We start from the raw sequence: 24,013 nt of genomic DNA, 5'->3' as shown, positions 1-24,013 counted from the left end.
AGATGAATGATAGCAGCCGATTGTACACACGTCCCGGCAAACGTGTAGACGCAGGTTCAGCGCACACTTCGCCTCCTGATGTTAAAGCGACAACCATTCTAAGGAATTCTGCAGTTCGCTATGTACAGTGTCACGTGAGAGGTTTTAGAAGATAAACTGCTGAGTTAGAGAGAAAACATATTGCAATAAGAAGTAAAAAATACACACATAAAAACAAAATAAATATCCGTTGGGGTCATTACAGTGAGAAGAAAGGACATTTGTAGGTTTAGTTTAATATACTTAAGATTATTTTTGTTATTATAGCGCCATTTATTCCATGGCGCTTTCCATAAAACATCTCCTTGCTGGAGATTGCGGAGTATAATAAATCTGAATAGAATCAGAGGGGATTGTGCAGTCCCATTACAACGGGAGCAGCGTGGAGGAATCACAGACCTGTGAGCTGCTGTAAGTGGTAAGATAACAAGTTGAAAGGGCCGGTGTAAGGAATGGCTTGTGTCTGTGTCACAGTGCTCATCGCCAGATCTGTGTAACCTGCAGGAAAGCAGAGACATACATGTACACCGCAGTTTTAGGCATAGCACTCAGAAATGTAATAATAAAAGGTGTGTTCTATACGGAGCGCTCACTGGAGAGGTCACTTGGAGAAAGGATATGGTAGTTGAAGTTTCTTTTCACGAGGATCCCAGAGACTCTCTGACTTTGTTCTGGCTTCTTATCAGCAAGCAAACCCATCACCTGTGAGGAATAAAGAGAAATCTTAGAAGGATACTCCACATCCAAAATGGGTACAGTATGATTTCAAAGTGGTTGTAAAACCAATCATACGTTACTACAATTTTTCCCCGTTCTCCCACAGGCCCCACTTTTTTTTTACCACTCGAAGCCAGGGAAGCATGGTACCGCTTCTGTCCAAGAGCGGTGGCCAAAAACATGCAATGTTTGCAAGCTCCTTCTGCTAGGGCCTGTAAGTCCTGCACAGAGGCCGTCTGGGCTCGCTGGAGCGCACTGTCCGCTCTCGGCCCCCAGCAGCTCGGATGGTGCGGATGTGAAGCCGCCTGGTGTAGCGGCATCTGGGCACACACAGGCTGGCAAGGATGTCCCAGACATGAACAGTCACTTAATCAGGAGCGCCAGTAACCGGGGAGTCAGGAGGTTGGGGTATCGAACACCTCAAGATAGTGTCCCTTACCCACATATGGGCATATCCCATAGACTGAGGCTCACAAGGCTACTGGTATAATGCAGTACCGGAGTAAGCCCCAGTATCACATGGAATCTATGAATTAAAGCTTCCTACCTTAGCAAGTTTTTCTCCTCTGAAGTTTAGGGTCACAGCTTCTGTATTCCTGGGATTGTGAACCTCAATATCGACCTCATCGTTATCTTCATATTCGCGGATAAGAGCAGCTTTAAGACGTGCCATCTCATTCTGCTCACCGTGCACCAGTATCTGGAGGTTACCACAGATCTACATAGTTATGCTCCATTCATTACATCACTAATATACCGTACCATTCTTTGCAGGCCTGTGAACATTTTTTTTTTCTTATTACTGAGGCCACCTTGATAGCCCAGCCCTCTGTCCTGTCTGTATAGTGGTAATGTCAGAAAGATGGCAATCGGTGGGCATGTGACCCTAATCGTCAATCAGCCTCACCCCCCGCACCTGCGCTAGTCACCTGCGCACAGAGTGTATCACAAGAGGAGATGTCCCTCCACCAGCAGCCACCATGCAAACGACACAGGGGATGGGACGATCAATGGGAAGTGACCTCAGTATAAGAAAATTGTGTGAAACTTCAATCTGAATGCCTTACCACATGAGGGGGCTTTAAAGCTCGGATAAACTCGCTGGTTTGCTGGTAATCTGTGTGCGCAGAAAAAGAAATGTAATCCACAGACATCTTCAGAGGCAGCTTCTGGCCAGACATGGTGGTGATCTCCTCAGGCTCCGACATGATGTGCTGGAAAGAGAGGATGCCATTAGGTATCTGGTATAAATCAGCCATGAGTTGGAAAGATTATTTACCCAACGTATTGTGCTCCTTTTCCAGTACACAAAGTAGTGCTTTCCAATACCTCTTGAAAAAAACAAGTCAAATACACCAGGGATAAGGTGTTGTACACTGGGGTGAGGGGGCCGAATATTATACACACCGCGCGAGGGGACTGAAGGATAAACCTGAATTCAAAGATTAAAAAGTGCATCCAGTAGTTTTATCCATACAGTGCATTGGCATGTTATACACTGTATAGATCTGGTATAAATCGAGTCTCCACTTGGGTCATGCCGGTGGTCGCTGCACAGGAGCAGGAGTATCCCGCCCTGGCGCTATGTCATGTGGGCCACAATACAGCCATGATATCGCGCCAGCCTGGCTATTCAAAAGACCCACACAAGCCAACAGGTAAAAGACAATCCTACTGCTCCCGTGATGGGCCACAGATCACGGTCATGGCTGATTGAACGAGATGTGTGAAAACATTTGCATGAAATAATACTGTAGGGTGAAATATCACTACTGGGAGAATTCCTTTAATTATATATTACCGTAAAACACCACCAATTGTTAGACTCCGATTCTGACGCCTATTTTAATAGATTTTCTTGCTGACTTTATCCTATCATCTGCAAAAAAAACGCTCTTGCCACAGTGACAACGGCGTCCACTTTTCTTGCAGTGCAGGACAATGCATTTCCTGAAGACAGACCTGCTGCCGATCACATGCGAATAACATGAACACACGGGAAGACTCGGACAAGCACGCCTTTCACAAATAATAGTACATGGCGCTGAAAGAACGATCTAAGTAATGAATGTCTGTTAAGTCCTCCAGAGTGAGAGTTATACTTTGTTGGGTGTTTCTGCGGAGAAGACATACACGTCTATGGTGTCCATATGGAAAAGAGGGACGAATCTTCTCGATGTCACTATCACATAATTGCAGTTTTTCAGCAAAGCTAGCGATGATCTGCTGACTAAGGCCGCCCCTTACCTTGGCTAGCGTTCCTTCTACACAGTATCCGGCGATAATCACTCCGTTCCTCTTATCGGTGCACCAGCTCTCGAACAGCTCTCTGGACAGACCGCTCTGCATCATACCCGGGGAAGCCATCACCACGCTGGGGCCAATGTCATCAAAGTGATCCATGCTCTGAAATAACACCGGACATGTTCCTCTTGCAAATACAAAGTATTTACTGCAATTATATGATGTCTACAAGCTCACAGCGCACAATATAAGATCAGACCTTCAGGTTGCTGATGTGCTTGAAGACAAAGGGGTTATTGATGTTGATTTGCTTGCGGATCTTGTCATTCATGGCGTTCACGTAGGTCTGGTACACCGCCATACATTTCTTAGCCAGCGATGAGGCATAGTATATGGGGATGTCGTGCAGCTCTGGGTGGTTCTGCCAGTATTCATCTGTAGGGAAGATTAGGAACAGTCCATTATGTATCGAGAGGTCAGCACACAACTTCTCTGTATGTAGTTAATGTAGTTATGGGGAAAGAGTTGTGCTGATGACACTCCACCAGTTGTGAGCGAGGTGGAAGACTGGCAGAAGGGATTTTTCTCTTTACATACTGAACACATACAATTGCAAAATAGATTTATTAGCAAAATGCACAAACTCTCTGCTGTCACCAGTAAAATAATTCCCAGGAACACTGCCAGAAGATGGTGTCTGGCTATACATCACAACTGCATAGAGACCAAGTACTCAAGATGCTCATCATGAAGGAGCTGAAGATTTCTGAGACTCCAGTAATCAATAAAGGAACTATCTAGAGGAAGTAAAAGTCGTAACAGTAATCAATAAAGGGTGTCTGTCAGACCCAAAACACAAATTAAACTACTTATATAGGGGACTTAGGCTTTTTTTTTTTTTTTAAATCACACTAGCAGTATACATTTTTGTATTTTAGTGTCAGAAAGAACAATTTTTATTTCATATGAAAACGATGAAGCTTAGGTGCACCCTTGCCGTGGCCAAGGACTCCATGCACAGTGGCGTTACCACAATTTGGATTCGGTGCAATGTCCCTGATTGATAACGCTCACTTTCCTACAGTGAGCAGTGCATGAACTTAATCCAGATTACCCATCACTGACAAAGCCCGGTGGCACTCACACAGGGTCAGCATAGACGCCGCGCAGTGTTGGTGCTGGCACGCTCTCATACATGGCTGCTGTCGGTAGCCAACGTTCGTTGCACTTCCAGTATCAGAGTAGTGAATGGCAGCCACAGACAGGAGCCAGGGAACAGAACAGGATGGCACCCACACCGTGAACATCTCTGCTGAACCTGTGTGAGTGCCACCGGGCTCCTTCAGGGTTGAGGTACCGTAGTTTGGGTTCATGAAGCGCTCGCTGTGGGAAAGCGAGAACCATCAATCAGGATCAGTACTCGGAATGCAAAGTGAGGCAGAGTAAAGAGCCAAGAGTACGCTGAAGCTCACTTATTTACATTTGAAATAAAACTCAATTTCTCAGTAACCAAAATGTATCCTGCTGGAATTATTTTTCTTAATAGGGGCCTAGTCCCCATTGTATGTCTGTTGTGTGACCGACTAACTTTCAACAAGGTGTCATTTTGTGCTGAATTTGGAGAAACCCCTTGTGATACTCGCAGAGCCATTTATACTGTTCTCGTGTCATTGCTTTATTGCAAACAGCAGAAAGTTTGTAAATTCTGCTAATAAATTGAATTTGTAAAAGGACACACAGAACCTTCCATTGCACCAGAATACAGGCTGGCTTTCAATAAATACTATTTTGCGATGAATTTTCACCTAAGATTAACAGAAGTTCTTGAGCTCGACCAAGAGCAAACACCGGGATGAGTCCCCGTCCTCCTCTGTTCACAATGTCATGCACGGTGTTACAGAACCTGGCTTCTCTCTCCTCCCGCTTCTCGTGTATGTGCGTGCCATATGTAGACTCCTATAGAAGATGGAGAGCAAAAACAGAGGTCGTAAGTACAGACAAGACCAAGGTAAAAATCACAATGGCATCATAGTCCCCCCATTTGAGACGCTGTCTAGCCCATTTCTCTTTTCCAGTTGCACACTTTAACAAGTTGGACAGGATAACGTTTAGATTCACTGAACCATCCTTTCTTCCTGGTGACACTACATGGGTATAGTACAAAACAGGATATACAGCATGTGAGAAGGGAATTTCTTCCAGGCTCCAGGTCGTGCGGTGCACTGGAAGAAACCTTATCCGCCCTTGTAATGGTAGTGTATTCATCAGTAGCAGTAACTTGCCTGTGCAGAAGCATGAAGAAGACACTGCTATTACAAGGGCGGATAAGGTACCCAGAACAGCGTGAGTGCAGGGCTCAAGCGCGGGATTATGGCACCACAAGTTGCATGTCTCGGGGTAGTTTAACATGCATGGTAGGGGGTGGTATTATAATGAAGTCAGGAGGCAAAGATTTCTTGCAGGAACTGCACGCCCCGGAGCCTGGAAGAAATCATTAACATAAAACATTAAAACTTTCTCCACAACTAGACCGCAGCTATAAGGCATACAGATAGGACTATTTTAACCATTCTATTACTTGTATGTTCATAGTAATAGCTTGAAAGCGTCCAGGGGCTGACAGATTCCCTTTAAAGGGATGACAGAAGAAAATTTTATGACTTTAATGTCCCAGTTGGCAAACTTGGGCACATACAAGGGCATAAAACTGATGACAAACACAGAATGAGGAATTATATGCCATTCACTAATGTGTAAGCCCAGGGTCATGTACATCTTTAGGAAAGAGCAACACTATAGGGTCGCTTTAGATCTGACTTTATTAACCCTAACCTGAACACTGAATTTGCAAATTTAGGATGTCGTCATAGAAATAAAACTTACAATAATAAGAATATCTGGCTTAATGTTTGGAATTTCTGCTGCCATGAGATGTCTGTCCTCTTGTCTGGAGAAATCGCCAGTGTACAGCAACTGTAAAACAAAGACTTGCACGGTCACAAACACCATTAGTATTGCTGATGAAGACTTACTCTTGGATTTTATATCAGGCAGGGTGACATTTTGCATTGCATAAACCATCAAAATCCTGTTTGAGTGCAGAGATCAGGACTTGTAGAGGGGCTGAATGGCACCCACCCATATACTGTGCCGTAGTCCCAGCTCCAGGAAAAGTGCCTGTTATATAACAAGTTCATTGGAGCGGAGGTCAACGACACAACATAAGGAATAAGTATTTGGGTCGGCATATTGTTCTTGCGCCAGCTGCAGATTTTCATTTAAGTACAAGAATCCTTTAAAAGGAGAATGACTGTTCAAACCAAGCATAGGCACTCTGTACATCATGGCGGGGCAAAACATTTAACTGCACTTTCCCACCTTGTTTTCCATCGATCTCCACCCCACCTCTTACTTGATTGACAGCTCTGGCTTTATAGAGCCAGAAAGGGGTGGAGATAGATGGAAGACAAGGAGTTGATAATGTGCACTTCGTGTTTAGCCATGCCACGGTGCACCGAGCGCCAGTGCTTGGTTTGAACAGTCATTCTGTACAGTTACTACAAGGGATTAAGCATTAGATGTTTAAGACAATGGGTACACACTTTGACACCTGCAATCTCGATCATAAACATGGCAGCTCCCAAGACATGTCCAGCGTGGTAACACCAAAACTTGATTCCTGCTACTTCTTTCACTTCATGGAAGTTGATGGTCTCAATTTTGTCCATGCTTTCTTCTAAGTCTGTCTCTGTGTAGAGCATGTCATCCGCAGAGATGTTACTGAGGTCAAAAGGAAAAGAAACAAAACGTATGTTACAAGCGATGTCGCTGGTTGGATAAAGGAAAGAAAGAAAAAAAAAGCTGCAGCTTGATTGTTCGAAGTTGGACATTTCAAAAATTACCAGTTGAATCCGTTAACAGCAACCATCCGCTGAGGGCCATGACCCAGCTTTCCACAGAGCATAATTATGCCATAATATTCATAAGTCCAGCTCAGGGTGCAGGACAATAGCTTCTCACAGCTACCAGAGAATCAGCCGGGACACAGGAATAAGCTTTGTAAATCTGCAAAGTATCTGACCGTTTTATAACCCAGTAAAAGTTCTATAAAGAGGCCCAATCTGATCGTGGAATGGCAGAGTGTACAGTTAAGGTTGGCATTGACCAGACAAAACGGATTACAAATCTGGCTGATGTGCAAACTACTATGTAAAAAAAAAAAAAGCATTCGAGACTACATAAATTATTACTGATACCCAAAAATGTGCTAACGTCACATTAGGCCCCTGAGGACCAGAATCAGAAAACTTCTGTCTCCAGTTTCACCCCTGGCCACGAGCAAGATAAGTAAAGTCACGAGTGTGGCCACGCCATTCTAAGGAATAAGTACTACAAATACAAAGCGAGCAGAGGACAGTGCTGGACTCTACTGTCTTTGTCAGCGCCATAGACTTGGAGTAATGCAGCAAGATGCATCGCAAGAACCTGGCCACAATTGCAATGGTCTGAGCAGACAGACATCATCTATCCAGTGGATATGTTGTAATTTATAGGAAAGATAAAGAAATCCCTCCATTCAAGTGTCACAAGACCTAGTATAAAAACAGAGCAAAGCGCAGCAAGCTCCGGTGTCCTGTCACAGACATGCTGGGGAGAAAAATAGATTATTATTATTATTTATATAGCACCATTAATTCCATGGTGCTGTACATGAGAAAGGGGTTACATACAGGGTTATAAATATCGTTTACAGTAAACAAGTTTACAGTGACAGACTGGTACAGAGGGGAGAGGACCCTGTCCTTGGGGACTTACATTCTATGGGATAGTGGGGAAGAGACAGAAGGTCAGAGGTGCAGCATCTCTGGCGATGGAGAGGCGGCTGCTCTGGTGATGGCGAGGCGGCAGAATGGTTATTGCAGGCTGTAGGCTTTCATGAAGAGATGGGTTTTCAGGTTCCGTCTGAAGGATCCGAGGGTGGTGGATAGTCAGACGTGTTGAGGCATGGAATTCCAGAGGATGGGGGATATTCGGGCGAAATCTTGGAGGCGGTTGTGTGAGGAACGAATAAGTGTGGAGGAGAGTAGGAGGTCTTGGGAGGATCGGAGATTATGTGAGGGAAGATATTGGGAGATTAGTTCAGAGATATAGAGATATAGGGAGGGGACAGGTTGTGGATGGCTTTGTAGATCAGTGTTAGTAGTTTGAACTGGATTCGCTGCAGGGGAGTAGCGAGGGGAGAGGTGGATTAGCCGGGCAGCAGAGTTGAGGACAGACTGGAGTGGTGCAAGAGAGTTAGCGGGGAGGCCACAGAGGAGGGCGTTGCAGTAGTCGAGGCAGGAGTTGATAAGGGCATGCACAAGAGTCTTAGTAGATTGTGGGGTGAGGAAGGGACGGATTCTGGCAATATTTTTGAGTTGAAGGCAACAGGAGGTGGCAAGAGTTTGAACGTGAGGTTTGAAGGACAGGGCAGAGTCGAGAGTTACCCAGAGGCAGCGGATTTCAGGTACGGGAGAGAACGTGATGCCATTTACCATAATAGCTAGATCAGGTAGGGGGGATACGTGAGATGGGGGAAAGATAATGAGTTCGGTTTTGTCTACATTGAGTTTTAGGAAGCGAGAGGTGAAGAAGGAGGATATGGCTGACAGACACTCTGGGATTCTGGACAGAAGAGAGGCGACATCTGAGCCAGAGAGGTAGATCTGAGTGTCGTCCGCATACAGGTGGTACTGGAAGCCATGGAACTTTATGAGTTGCCCTAGGCCAAGGGTACAGATGGAAAAAAGTAGGGGCCCTAGGACAGAGCCTTGAGGGACTCCAACAGAGAGAGGGCGGGATGAGGAGGTAGTGTGGGAGTGGGAAACGCTAAATGTGCAGTCGGAAAGGTATGAGGCAATCCAGGACAGGGCGAGGTCTTTGATGCCAAGGGAAGAAAGAATCTGTAGCAGTAGGCAGTGATCGACTGTGTCAAAAGCAGAGGACAGGTCAAGAAGGAGGAGGATGGAGAACTGTCTGTTAGCTTTGACTGCGAGTAAGTCATTAGTAATTTTTGTCAGGGCAGTTTCGGTGGAGTGGTGGGGGCGGAAGCCAGATTGGAGGTTGTCAAGGAGAGAGTTAGATGAGAGGTGGGAGGAAATTTGAGCATGGACGTGCTGCTCAAGGAGTTTTGAAGCAAACGGGAGCAGTGATATGGGGCGGTAGCTGGGCATAGCAGTTGGGTCAAGGTTAGTTTTTTGAGGATGGGTGTGATGGTGGCATGTTTGAAGGCAGAGGGGAAGGTACCAGAAGATAGCAATAGGTTGAAGAGATGGGTTAGGGCTGGAATGAGCATGTTAGTGAGGTTGGGGAGCAAGTGGGAGGGGATGGGGTCAAGTGCACAGGTGGTGAGGTGTGATTTGGAAAAGAGGCGAGTAAGCTCTCCTTCAGTGATGTTGGAGAGGGAGGTTAAGATGAGAGTCACACTGTCGCTCTCGCCAGGGAACCACATGCTTCTCCAATCCTCTACCCCTTCTGCCATCTTTTTGTAGATCACTACTGATCTAGGCATGACACTGCAGCATGTATCAAGAGTCCTGTTTTTTTTCATGCCCTCTTCGAACTCTCTATATTTGCCATTGTTCCTTCTCTAATTTTAGAATCCACTCTGATGAGCTGAACACCACCATTCTCCCCATTTTTGCCACTTTCTAGGCTAATGTGCATTGTCAAAACATGGAAGAGTGGGCAAGTCTCAGTTACCCATGCATGTGCAGTTTGCAGATGCAAATTTTCAAGTGTCAGGTTAGGTCTACCTTGTTTGTCCTCTTCCAGTCCATTACTCCATCCACAACCAGCCAAGGAAGCGGAAAATTCCTTATTTTAGACAGAACACCGTACAGAGCAAAGATGCAGAAGCATCTGCCTCATAGGAGGAGATGTCCTTCAAGCACCAAATTCTCACAAAAACACCGACTCTGGCAACCACTCGGTCTTCTGAAGTTCTGGAACACAACATGGCAAGAAATTCCAAAAACCCAAATGCTTTGACATCTTTTACCCCTTTCTTGTGGACCTGTCTCCTAAATATGCATCTCCACAAATGACACTCATGTATCTCACCTCTCTAAATCTACTAGAAAGGCACCCAAAATTCCCCAAATTCAATTTCACAGCACCAGGTTAAGCTCCACGCTCAGTCTGTGTGTCAACTTTGGTGTCCAAGAGTGTTTCCAAATGTGACAGAAAAAGCTCAAAACCAGGATCATGACTGGAGCTCAGTGAAAAGACTGACTGGCAAAGCAAGCAGCTTTCTTTGGAATCAGCCAGAGGATCTTCTCAAGCCAGAGACTTTGGTAGGAGATTGTCTTGTTCCCTCCTTTCAGGACATAGGACCATCTCTGGTGAAAATGCTTGGGTTTATTCAACACATCAGGGGCACATGCACTTCTCCAAGATGACAAGCAAATCACATTCAGAAATAACTCCTTTCAGTCAACACATCTTCTCTGCCTCTCCAGTTCTAGACAAAGATCCTGGGCAAGAGGGTTAAGGCCATATGCAGCCAGTCTCCTTGGCCCAGCAACATTCCAGACGGTAATTTTTTTTTCCCCAGGGGGAAAGGGCAGGAATATCCAGTTTTCTACATCACATGACCCAAAGCCGTTGGAAGCCATGGGGAACTGATCTCTTGTCGTGGAGTGAAGCGCAATCTTTCTTTCTCCGGCACATGATTTCAGGTAACATCCACTCATCCCAATATTTTGTCTCGAGTGCTGGGGCACCTCAAATGAGCCAAGAGGTACCACAGCCTATAATCTCAAGGACTCCACTCACTTGGCTTTATCAGTTTTCCTTGCCACTTTACTCTGGTGCTTCAGGTGATCATGGCAAAAGGGATTCTGGTCATCTCCCAAAAATGCTCCTGCACCACCTTGACAGATGTCTTTTGATGCCATCCCACTTGCCCAGATTTGCTTTCTCCACATCCAGTCTGGCCAGAATTTTAGAACCCTGTATTTAATAGCACGGCGGTTCAAGATGCCATCTTGACTTCCAATGCATTCTCAAAACGATCGGTCCTTGGTCAGGCCAAGGAGGCCGACCTATCCTAAGATTTATCAAGGCATCTGTATGACCCATACTTTCAGTGGTGGGAAGAGCTACCCCCCATGAAACTTTACCTTGAATTTTGTGGTACCTGGATGTCATGGTGATAACCACATTCAATATGAATGGTGTGATGTAGCACTGTCGTACTGCGATAACGGTACGCGCTGTGTGTAGACACAACCTTATTGCCTTTGTACAATCCGGTGCCTGCACAATTTTGCCACTGTCGTCCCAGACAGACCACATAAGCGGATGGGAGCCTCCAAGAAAACTCTGTTGCTGCATCTGCTCTATGAGGCATAACTTTAAGTACGGGATCCACCCTCATCTTTTATACGTGACACTCTACCAAGATTCAACACTACAGGTATTCAACACCCCTACCTGGTCCTCCATGCACACCTCTGCCAAATTCTACAAGTTCTGCACTCTATTGCATCGATTGGTCGGAAGGTGTTGAAACCGCTCAGACGTGCACTGTCGATTTTACTTTTTCTATTAAGCTTGAAGGAGTTGTCCATTAATCGGACAACCCCTTATCAATATATCCCCCGGCAAGATAATATATTCCCCCGCCTGGGTAGCCGCCATCCGAGCAATGTCAGCGCATGCCATCCAGGGTTGGCACGGTTTAACATTATGCGGCATGTGCCGACATCACTGGTACGGCGCCTGTGCAGAAGAGGAGTATTGTGGTTATTTCACATGGGAGAAAACATGGTGATTGAGAAGGGGTTATCCAAGAAGTAGAGAACCCCATTAAGGACATCACACGCTTCCAATGTTCACAATTCTATAAACCAGCAAGGATTTTATTTTTATTACAAACCACAAAATCTGTCAGTCTTGTTCAATTTTCTTCTTCCTTCAGCCACAGCTGAGTACAAACCGATTAGCTAAGTCTCTGCACACGAGAAGCCCCCTTTATTTATTGGTATCGGTCTCATAGGGCAAGTCTTTTTACCCATTGTTTGTGTATCTTCCTCCCCCAATGAAAGTAAGAGAGGGATTTTTGGTACTTAAAATCTTTCTTGGAGCCTTCATTGGGGACGTCGTAAGGGGCTCCCAGCTTCCAAGTCCACTATTGCCCGTTGGATTCGTTCGGCAATATTGGAGGCATATAACTTTCAGGACAAACATCCTTCTCCGGGGTAAAGGCTCTCTCCACACGGGCGGTGGGAGTTTCCTGGGCAGTTTGTTACCAGGCCTTCTGCTTTGCAGATTTGTAAGCCTGCGACCTGGTCATCTTTTCACACCTTTGCGAGGTTTTACAGGGTTCATACCCATGCCTCATCGGATGCAGGCCTGGGAAGGAAGTTGCTGCAGGTGGCGTTTGCACAGACAAACAGACCAGAGTCTGTTTTCTTTGTATTTTTTCTGTTTCCCATCCTTGGGACTGCGTTGGAACGTCACATGGTTACCGGTTTCCCCCAATGAAGCGATAAAGAAAGAGGGATTTTTGGTATTCACTGCAAATTCTCTCCATCTTTGAGCCTTCATTGGGGGATACCGCACCCTCCATGTTTGCGATCTATTAGCCCTACGTTCTTTTGTTGTTGGGTTGGTACATTTGTTGAGTTTTGGTTGCTTCTCCTACTGCTTTATCAGTAACTGATGTGCTTCGTGCCAGTCAGTGGGTGTATACTAGTGATGGGAAATCTAGTTCATTTTGGTGATTAGTTCACCATGAACTAGTTCACTGAAAAGATTAGTTCAAAAGATTAGTTCATTTAGTTCATTTAGTTCAGTAGTGCTCTGGATTCTGCTGAGAAGAGATGGATCAGTTCTAGTTCGTTACACAGAAGCTGTGGCTCCTAGGATGAGTTATAGTTTTGTTAAAATGATCAGAAATAGTTAATACATCTGATCATTAAATAACAAACTCTTGTTAAAGGGGTACTCAGTCTGGAGAAAAAAAATTCTAAAGTTATTTATTCAAGTTAGTAATTTCTTTTTTTTCTTTGTGAAATATTCAAGCCTCCCAGTGCGCAGTGTGTTATCTGCACACATTATGGTCACTTGCAGTGTCTCTGGTATTCAGCACTGAGCAGACAGTATTCATTTCACACTACTGCAATAGGTTACAAAAGGAAGAGATGTGGTGAAACTACACAGAACTACAGATTTACCAAGCTGCCTTAGGGTATGTGCACACGTTCAGGTTTTTTTGCATTTTTTTCGCGTTTTTTCACAATAAAAACGCTATAAAAACTCATTAAAAACGCATACATTATGCATTCTATCATTTAGAATGCATTCTGCGTGTTTTGTGCACATGGTGCGTTTTTTTCCGCGGAAAAAACGCATCGCGGTAAAAAAAGCAGCATGTTCATTAATTTTGCGTTTTTTTTGCGTTTTTCCAGCTATTCTATGCATTGGGAAAAAACGCACAAAAAACACGTCAAAATCGCGGTAAAAACGCATGCAGATTTCTGGCAGAAATGTCCGGTTTTTGTCAGGAAAATTTCTGCCAGAAATCCTGATGTGTGCACATACCCTTACAGTAAATGGATCTTTTGCTGCCCATAGCAACCAATCACAGCTCAGATTTCACTTGCCAGAGCACTGCACTACTGCAGTATCAGAAAGCTGACCTGTGATTGGTTGCTATGGGGCAAAGAAAATCTTCCTATTAGACAGCCTGATAATTCTCCACCCTAGCTCCTGTGAGGAGCTGATAGGAAATGCATCATGTCATGTGACCTGTGAACTAAATGAACTGCTGAACTAGATGTTCTGTTGAGAATGACTCAGGACAGCCTAGTTCAACGTGATGCATCTCACTGAGCCCAGCAGCCATTCCCCCTGTATTAGTGTAGAGTACTGACTCCTAATGATTGTGTATGAGGGAGCTGAGAAGCCGTTCAGCATCCTGAGAACAGAACAGGAGCCAGTGGTAAAGATTTTAGCAAGGCTAGGCTGATCCTCTACAGGAGGCTGATCTTATCATAAAGACTGGTGAGGGGCATGAACCACACCACAGAATCACTCTCATACACACATGAGCTGGGTCTGTCTACTGTACAATTTCAGTTTTTATTATTACTATTATATTTGTATTTGATGTGTGGTATAGTGTTTTACTACCTTCTTTTCCAGCATCAGGAGCTATAAAGAGCAAGTGTGAGACCAGGGATCTTCAGTGTGAGGAGCTGTATGAGGGATCACTCTCTGTCTCCTCCCACTTGCTGTTTAGTTCATAATGAACTAATCTCTGTCAGGATGGTGAACTAGACGAACTAGTTCACTCTGAAGATTAGTTCATTTTGAACTACTCACTCACGAACTACCCATCACTAGTGTATACTGCTGAGGAGGAGCCATTTTCCTTTTTTTTGCCTAGTGTCAGCCGCCTTGCGACAGCAGCATACACCCACGATCACCTGTGTCCCCCAATGAAGCAATAAAGAAATAAGAAAAATCTTTCAATTTATACACTGTGAACACATTTAACAGCACAATTTAGTCTAAATTATCTTCTATCATGCGCAAGCCAGGTCAATTAAAATTATACTGAAATGTCAGATCAATGAATAACCAACCTCCGAGATGCCCTCAATAGTAAGCCAATCTCGCTGGCCTGCCTCAAACAATGCAGGAAGCTAAGTGATTCAGTCCGTATACATAACCAGGGACAGCACATTATCTTTACTGTTCCAATATGGATACAGAAAGTAAAAGGATCACTTACCCAGCAATAATAAAACACAGAGTCAGCACTGAGGATGAGGAAGGATAAAGACATAAGCTAATAGATAAATGATAGAACTGGTAACAACCTGTAAGATCACAATAAATGCAGCCAGAGCTTGTCACTATATGTGTACAGAACCGAAAAGACAGAGGAGTGTCAATTATTTTGGGGCCCAGAGTCAATATTACCTCAAAATTGGGTTAGTGGGTCTCCTTCTTAAAAGTGACTGGTGTCCCACTGAGAGTCCATCCAATTCTATAACGTGCTAGGAGGCTTTCTGGACGACGGAGACACTAGTTCCGGAGTTTACAGTCACCTCATATCCCATTGAAGGCAATCTCATTTGGGCACTAGTCATTACTAGAAAATATTTTCAGGTACTACTAGGTCTGACCCCAATTAGTGATAAATGAACGTGCTCAGATAAAGCATTATCTGAGCATGCTTGTGTGCAGAATGTCTTTGTTGTGCTCGAATAATATGTTCGAATTCCCACCGCTGCATTTCACACAGCACATGCAGGGATTGCCTGTTTGTTAGGCAATCCCTGCATGTTGTTGAACAGCCACGAGACATGCAACGGTGGGGACTCGAACATATTATTCGAGAATGACAAAGACATTCTGCACACAAGCATGCTCAGATAACACCTTATCCCAGTACGTTCGCTCATCGCTAGCCCCAATATAATAGACCCCTTCTTTCTTTTCGGTACTATACACATATTGTCATATGTTCTGATAACATTTATTATGATCTACTTACAGATTTTCACCTTTATCACTATCAGCATCTGTGTGTATCCTTGTCCTCCAAGCACTGACGCTTTTTTGTATTCATATTGTAATTTATGTTGACCAGAAGACTCCTTTAAGGGCTCACACACATGAAAATGATATATGATGAGATAGAATCCTATCCTATCATAAAGATTCTTTATTATTTCGCAGGTCATGTTCTTGGCTCTAAAAATTCAGTTAATTCAAGCTTGAGACAGAGGAATTAATGATCAGGAACATGATCCTTTGTGAATTCAGCTGCAGTGTTATTTTAAGACTGTAAACAATGAGAACTGCTTTTCTAACAAGTGGACAACATATCTACGCCATATACAGCGATATGGTCATCCAAATAAATCTGATTATAGTATGGCAGCAATTCCCTTATTTACAAGACATAGAAACAAATGGCCAAATGTAGCATCTTATCCAACCGATTTCTCCTAACACGTCTGTGATTATTCTGATCCAGATTACCTGACTTTGACGTAATCCGACAGCAGCCATCTGTAAATTGCCTTGGTGGCGTGTGTCATAAATGTCCTGCCTTTAAAGCTCGTCTTCTGCAGAAACCATGGCAGTGCCCCGCAGTGATCTAAATGAAAGCTAAAGAGGAGAAAAGAAAACAGTGATTTAAAATGGAGGACTGCTGAATAAAATGGGCAGCAGGGTGGCTCAGTGGTTAGCACTGTATCCTTGCTGCGCTGGGGTCCATTGTTGAAATCCCACCAAGATTAATATCTGCAAGGAGTTTGAATGTTCTCCCCATGTTTGTGTGGGTTTCCTCCCACACTCCAAAGACATACTGATAGGGAATGTAGATTGAGAGCCCCAATGGGGACAGGGACGACTATGTATGTAAAGTGCAGTGGAATTATTGGCGCTATGTAAGTGAGTGAAAAATAAAAAAATCAATACAAATAATTTGGTTATTAGCTCACCGTTTCTTATACACCAGTGAAGAACAACCGAAACAGGACAAAGTGGTGTATTAAATCCAAAAAAGTGAATATATGAACATTTGAAAGAGGCTTTCCCTATGTAAAAAAAAAAAAATCCTTACTTAACCCCCCTCCATTGCTGCCCTGCTCCTTATTAATATAGTATGTGACTGCAGCAGCCAATGAATAGGCTTAGTGATTAGTGATAAGCGAGTATACTCGTTGCTCAGGTTTTCCCAAGCACGCTTGGGTGGTCTCCGAGTATTTGTAAGTGCTCGGAGATTTAGTTTTCATTGCCTCAGCTGCATGGGGTCTCAGTCCATATATCATGCTGCTCTCAGATGAAGCAGTAGCAGCAAGGTAGTAGTGTTAAATAAAAAATAACTTTTAATAAATATCTTAAGTGAGGACTCAAGCCCCAAATAACACCAAAAGCAAAATAGCACAAACAAAAAACCACACACAGTATCACATATAAAGCCAGACGCTCCTGTCTAGCGCTGTAGTCCTTATAGCATGGTGACAAGCATTTTCTTATTACACCATAATGGCAATACCCCATCACAACCTTGCACAATTGCTTGTGCCTAACATACTATTTGTGCGCAAAAAACCAGCATGTTTTTAACAGTCAAGGGTATAAGCAGGAATGGTCTCACCAAACTTCAGGGACCTTCCTTACAGCGTCATTCCATGCGTCCGATGCATAAAAAACCAGTGGGAGGATTTTCCACAGATCCTACTTGCAACCCCTTTTCTCTCTAATGCCAACGGACCCTATGGGAAGCCTCTTTGTTACTCGATCTCCCGACGCGTTTCTTTGGGCTCTATCATCAGGGGAGATGCCCAGTGTAGAAGAAATATGTGTGTGTGCCAGTCATCGCACTTCACACCGGAGGACCTGACTCACCGCGCGCGGGTACTTCATTTTATATAAGGCGCCGTCTTGTAGGTGTCCGCCTCCCATGCCTCTCTTCCGCTTTCAAGCGCGGTTTCCGGGTATACAGGGCGTCACATGACCATTACCGGTCACACCTCCAAAGGCTTGCGTGAGACGCATTCTGACACGCAAGGCCATATTATCGGGATATCCGGGGTAAGCATTCCCCGCCCCGGAGGCGTGTACAAGTGAATGATTGATGCCTGATATCGTAATGAGCCTAACCAGGCTCCGAAATAAGATAAAATATATAACGTTTAACCCCCGGAGTAACTTGGTGAAGTATTTAAAACTCTTTAAGGGGGTACAATTATCAAAAAATCCTACCACCTCCATTAATGGAAGGAGGATATAAATGAAAAAGAGGGACATTGGCAGTTTCCAAACAAGGGCACAACAACAAGAAATATGGAAGGCTACAAATGGTGCTATACGGATGGATGGTGACATTGGAGATCTAGTGGGACCCCATCCCTTGATCACCTTTCAAAAAGGTAGATCAATAGGAGACAGAGTGGTACATAGCCATTTTTGTCCTCCAAGAAGCGATACTTGGCTTACCAACAAGACCAGGGGATGTTATCGCTGTAGTGGTTGTGTGGGGTGTCCGGTTATGGAAACGGGACAGGTGTTTAAAAGCAATGTAACGAAACAGGAATACGAGATCCGTCACTTCATTAACTGCCGGTCAAAGGGGGTTATTTATAAAGCAACTTGCCCCTGCGACATGGAGTACGTGGGAAAAACAAGACGGCAGCTGAGGAGACGGGTGGGTGAACACCTGAGAGACATTGCTCTAAAGAGAGATACACCCCTAGCAAGACATATGGCCACAATACATGATGGGGACACAATGGGTCTTACATTCATGGGGATCGATAAGATAGAGGCACCTAAAATGGGCGGCAATTGGGACAGGAGGATCTTGCAGTGCGAGACCAAATGGATTTTCCGCCTTAAAACACAACAACCTTTGGGTCTAAATGAGACCCTGACATTTGGTTGTTTTTTGTAAGCATTTTCTCCTCCGGTCCCAAAAGAGCCCCTCTCTGTGGGTCTTTACTATTCTAATGGAGTTCCTTTTCCTTGCACTTAGTGAGGCTCTGTGGTTAGGATGAATTAGGGCCCGTAGGGACAGCCTCCATGGAGTGGGGGCGCCAATTTCTCGTTTCTAATAGGGTGCCAACCCCCACAGGATAGGTAGGATCTCCATTTAGGGTTTTGATAGGGAAAACAAAATGTTTCTGGCCCATATCCCGCTAGATCTCCAGTGTCACTACCATCATACCCGTCCTTATGTCATCAACTGTGTGATGAATTTGATATCAATTGCCTCTGTACTTTTTGGTTTTGGTTTTCCTTTGTTTCTTCTTTTTTTCTTATGGAGGAAGTATTATATAGGCATGCTCTGTATGAGCTTAGGAGCTGCAAATTTGGAATGCAATACGGTGATTGGTTCTTAACCAGTATTCATGTATAGCACCATTTGCAGCCTTCCATATTTCTTGTTTTTGTGCCCTTGTTTGGAAACTGCCAATGTCCCTCTTTTTCATTTATATCCTCCTTCCATTAATGGAGGTGGTAGGATTTTTTGATAATTGTACCCCCTTAAAGAGTTTTAAATACTTCACCAAGTTACTCCGGGGGTTAAACGTTATATATTTTATCTTATTTCGGAGCCTGGTTAGGCTCATTACGATATCAGGCATCAATCATTCACTTGTACACGCCTCCGGGGCGGGGAATGCTTACCCCGGATATCCCGATAATATGGCCTTGCGTGTCAGAATGCGTCTCACGCAAGCCTTTGGAGGTGTGACCGGTAATGGTCATGTGACGCCCTGTATACCCGGAAACCGCGCTTGAAAGCGGAAGAGAGGCATGGGAGGCGGACACCTACAAGACGGCGCCTTATATAAAATGAAGTACCCGCGCACGGTGAGTCAGGTCCTCCGGTGTGAAGTGCGATGACTGGCACACACACATATTTCTTCTACACTGGGCATCTCCCCTGATGATAGAGCCCAAAGAAACGCGTCGGGAGATCGAGTAACAAAGAGGCTTCCCATAGGGTCCGTTGGCATTAGAGAGAAAAGGGGTTGCAAGTAGGATCTGTGGAAAATCCTCCCCCGGTTTTTTATGCATCGGACGCATGGAATGACGCTGTAAGGAAGGTCCCTGAAGTTTGGTGAGACCATTCCTGCTTATACCCTTGACTGTTAAAAACATGCTGTTTTTTTGCGCACAAATAGTATGTTAGGCACAAGCAATTGTGCAAGGTTGTGATAGGGTATTGCCATTATGGTGTAATAAGAAAATGCTTGTCACCATGCTATAAGGACTACAGCGCTAGACAGGAGCGTCTGGCTTTATATGTGATACTGTGTGTGGTTTTTTGTTTGTGCTATTTTGCTTTTGGTGTTATTTGGGGCTTGAGTCCTCTTTTAAGATATTTATTAAAAGTTATTTTTTATTTAACACTACTACCTTGCTGCTACTGCTAACGATTTGGATTGGTAGTTTTCTGTGATATATCTATGCTCTCAGATGAAGGAGTAAAAACCTGGTGACAGATTCCACATGTATGGATTTTACTTACTGACTAATCAGGAGGAGATCAATCTCTGCAGGATCAATCAAATCAATATAAGGAAGTGCATCCATTCCTTCTAGCCCGGGGTGAATGCCACAGTCCAGCTAATGTACAAAAAGAAAAGTGTTAGTAATGTTAAGGCATAAAATCAGACAGCGCAAGTTTCTTCCATTCCACAGGCTGGGTGGGAAGATGTTTATTCAAACATTCATGAATAGTCAGTGATATGTTACACATGTAGCCATAAAGGGGTTGTCTGGTCAAAAACTCTAAGTCTGCAGTCACTCTATATCACACTGCGCGCTGTCAGGAGTCACTGATGACAGGAATAGTGATCATGTGACGGCAAGTATTCGATATGCATACTCACGGCCACAATCTGACTAGACGTAATTGCCACAGTCCAGCAAGTGTATTCAGTGAGGCCGGATACAGTCTGGTCGGAACATGACGGTGAAGATGCATATCATATACTCCGGCACGGCAGAATCATCACAGCGTGCAGAATAATCAGACCGGTTTTCTCGCACGTGGAAAATACTGAAGTCTGACTGAGCCCTTGGAATAGGTTATTAATACTGGGGACAAAACTGACAACTAAATCACACAAAAAAATAATAAAACTGGTGATGTCGGAGGTGGTCACTCACCATGATCTTCCTTCCTTTGAATTCCAAGATGATACATGATCTGCCGACCTCCTGACCAGCCCCGCTAGAGAAACACACAGAAAAGCCATTAGAGCACAACAGTCATTGTAGGAGAACCTGCAGCAGAATGTCTGTGAGCGCCTCTCCATAGAACATTACAAGCACCAACCGTCAGCTACTCAGCGATGGGTGAGCGATCCGTTCCGGAGGAGGAAGAAGCGGATTGCTCCGATTTATTAGAAAGTTGTTTATTTTCATGTGTAATACTGCTTTGTGGAATAAAAGTTAAAGTGACGGTCACGCTGTATAATCAGGAAGCTGGAGAATGACGATCAGTGAGACACGGCGGCGTCACTAAACAGCTCCTGACAGACGGACAGACATGGGCCGGAGACAGGGGAACAGGTCCATTCTGGAGGGTCGTGTCCGTGTAAACATGGGGACATGTAGGAGGTACGGGCCGGAGACAGGGGAACAGGTCCATTCTGGAGGGTCGTATCCGTGTAAACATAGGGACATGTAGGAGACACGGGCCGGAGACAGGGGAACAGGTCTATTCTGGAGGGTCGTGTCCGTGTAAACATAGGGACATGTAGGAGACACTGGCCGGAGACAGGGAACAGGTCCATTCTGGAGGGTCGTGTCTGTGTAAACATGGGGACATGTAGGAGGTACGGGCCAGAGACAGGGAACAGGTCCATTCTGGAGGGTCATGTCTGTGTAAACATGGGGACATGTAGGAGACACGGGCCGGAGACAGGGAACAGGTCTATTCTGGAGGGTCGTGTCCGTGTAAACATGGGGACATGTAGGAGGTACGGGCCGGAGACAGGGGAACAGGTCCATTCTGGAGGGTCATGTCTGTGTAAACATGGGGACATGTAGGAGACACGGGCCGGAGACAGGGAACAGGTCTATTCTGGAGGGTCGTGTCCGTGTAAACATGGGGACATGTAGGAGGTACGGACCGGAGACAGGGGAACAGGTCTATTCTGGAGGGTCGTGTCCGTGTAAACATGGGGACATGTAGGAGGTACGGACCGGAGACAGGGGAACAGGTCCATTCTGGAGGGTCGTGTCCGTGTAAACATGGGGACATGTAGGAGACACGGGCCGGAGACAGGGGAACAGGTCCATTCTGGAGGGTCGTGTCTGTGTAAACATGGGGACATGTAGGAGGTACGGACCGGAGACAGGGGAACAGGTCCATTCTGGAGGGTCGTGTCTGTGTAAACATGGGGACATGTAGGAGGTACGGGCCGGAGACAGGGGAACAGGTCCATTCTGGAGGGTCATGTCTGTGTAAACATGGGGACATGTAGGAGACACGGGCCGGAGACAGGGAACAGGTCTATTCTGGAGGGTCGTGTCCGTGTAAACATAGGGACATGTAGGAGACACTGGCCGGAGACAGGGAACAGGTCCATTCTGGAGGGTCGTGTCTGTGTAAACATGGGGACATGTAGGAGGTACGGGCCAGAGACAGGGAACAGGTCCATTCTGGAGGGTCATGTCTGTGTAAACATGGGGACATGTAGGAGACACGGGCCGGAGACAGGGAACAGGTCTATTCTGGAGGGTCGTGTCCGTGTAAACATGGGGACATGTAGGAGGTACGGGCCGGAGACAGGGGAACAGGTCCATTCTGGAGGGTCATGTCTGTGTAAACATGGGGACATGTAGGAGACACGGGCCGGAGACAGGGAACAGGTCTATTCTGGAGGGTCGTGTCCGTGTAAACATGGGGACATGTAGGAGGTACGGACCGGAGACAGGGGAACAGGTCTATTCTGGAGGGTCGTGTCCGTGTAAACATGGGGACATGTAGGAGGTACGGACCGGAGACAGGGGAACAGGTCCATTCTGGAGGGTCGTGTCCGTGTAAACATGGGGACATGTAGGAGACACGGGCCGGAGACAGGGGAACAGGTCCATTCTGGAGGGTCGTGTCTGTGTAAACATGGGGACATGTAGGAGGTACGGGCCGGAGACAGGGGAACAGGTCCATTCTGGAGGGTCATGTCTGTGTAAACATGGGGACATGTAGGAGACACGGGCCGGAGACAGGGAACAGGTCTATTCTGGAGGGTCGTGTCCGTGTAAACATAGGGACATGTAGGAGACACTGGCCGGAGACAGGGAACAGGTCCATTCTGGAGGGTCGTGTCTGTGTAAACATGGGGACATGTAGGAGGTACGGGCCAGAGACAGGGAACAGGTCCATTCTGGAGGGTCATGTCTGTGTAAACATGGGGACATGTAGGAGACACGGGCCGGAGACAGGGAACAGGTCTATTCTGGAGGGTCGTGTCCGTGTAAACATGGGGACATGTAGGAGGTACGGGCCGGAGACAGGGGAACAGGTCCATTCTGGAGGGTCATGTCTGTGTAAACATGGGGACATGTAGGAGACACGGGCCGGAGACAGGGAACAGGTCTATTCTGGAGGGTCGTGTCCGTGTAAACATGGGGACATGTAGGAGGTACGGACCGGAGACAGGGGAACAGGTCTATTCTGGAGGGTCGTGTCCGTGTAAACATGGGGACATGTAGGAGGTACGGACCGGAGACAGGGGAACAGGTCTATTCTGGAGGGTCGTGTCCGTGTAAACATGGGGACATGTAGGAGGTACGGACCGGAGACAGGGGAACAGGTCCATTCTGGAGGGTCGTGTCCGTGTAAACATGGGGACATGTAGGAGGTACGGGCCGGAGACAGGGGAACAGGTCCATTCTGGAGGGTCATGTCTGTGTAAACATGGGGACATGTAGGAGACACGGGCCGGAGACAGGGAACAGGTCTATTCTGGAGGGTCGTGTCTGTGTAAACATAGGGACATGTAGGAGGTACGGGCCGGAGACAGGGGAACAGGTCCATTCTGGAGGGTCGTGTCTGTGTAAACATGGGGACATGTAGGAATGCGTTCACACAGGCTGGAATAGGCACAAATTCCAACACAATCTGCAGCCAACCCCGGCGATGAAGACTCATCTAAGAGCAATCACAATTTTCAGGATGGATTTTAGTCACGGCTGAGAAAAAAAAATACGCTTCAGAAATAAGTCCCGTCCTATTTAATTGGGGAAGGGGAAGCCGAGAATTGGCCCTATCTGCATCCTGAGGACATGCTGAGACTAGTAGTCACACACAGTCTGACACTGCACACAGCCATGGAGGCCGCACTCACAGCGGTCTGATCAGCAGCTGGTCGCTCTCCTCCGCCGGGATCACACTTTCCGCTTTCCTCTTCACAGACATCTTCACATCAGCCTCATTCCCAGCCAGTCAACACGACTTCCGGTCGTTCTCCTTTCGGTAGAGGCT

General features: G+C 45.8%; 1 protein-coding gene across 1 annotated transcript in view; it reads right to left on the bottom strand.

Annotated features, from left to right (window-relative positions):
* CPSF3 (cleavage and polyadenylation specific factor 3) overlaps window positions 1-24,013 on the bottom strand; it is a 60,445-nt gene that overhangs the window by 12,431 nt on the left and 24,001 nt on the right. Inside the window, exons 2-14 of the mRNA XM_077291400.1 lie at window positions 23,877-24,003; window positions 20,689-20,752; window positions 20,045-20,142; window positions 16,042-16,170; window positions 6,603-6,780; window positions 5,884-5,973; window positions 4,806-4,956; window positions 3,260-3,435; window positions 3,004-3,162; window positions 1,824-1,970; window positions 1,304-1,456; window positions 633-741; window positions 439-537 (exon numbers count right to left, since the gene is read on the bottom strand). Of these exons, the coding sequence (XP_077147515.1) occupies window positions 439-537; window positions 633-741; window positions 1,304-1,456; window positions 1,824-1,970; window positions 3,004-3,162; window positions 3,260-3,435; window positions 4,806-4,956; window positions 5,884-5,973; window positions 6,603-6,780; window positions 16,042-16,170; window positions 20,045-20,142; window positions 20,689-20,752; window positions 23,877-23,947 (1,624 nt within the window). The 5' untranslated portion in view covers window positions 23,948-24,003. The remainder of the gene's footprint in view (window positions 1-438; window positions 538-632; window positions 742-1,303; window positions 1,457-1,823; window positions 1,971-3,003; window positions 3,163-3,259; window positions 3,436-4,805; window positions 4,957-5,883; window positions 5,974-6,602; window positions 6,781-16,041; window positions 16,171-20,044; window positions 20,143-20,688; window positions 20,753-23,876; window positions 24,004-24,013) is intronic.

This window comes from Ranitomeya variabilis, chromosome 2 (genome assembly GCF_051348905.1).
Source record: "Ranitomeya variabilis isolate aRanVar5 chromosome 2, aRanVar5.hap1, whole genome shotgun sequence".
In the NCBI taxonomy this organism is placed as follows: Eukaryota; Metazoa; Chordata; class Amphibia; order Anura; family Dendrobatidae; genus Ranitomeya; species Ranitomeya variabilis.
The sequence above is the reverse complement of the archived record's forward strand: the minus strand, read 5'-3'. Positions and strand labels throughout refer to the sequence as shown.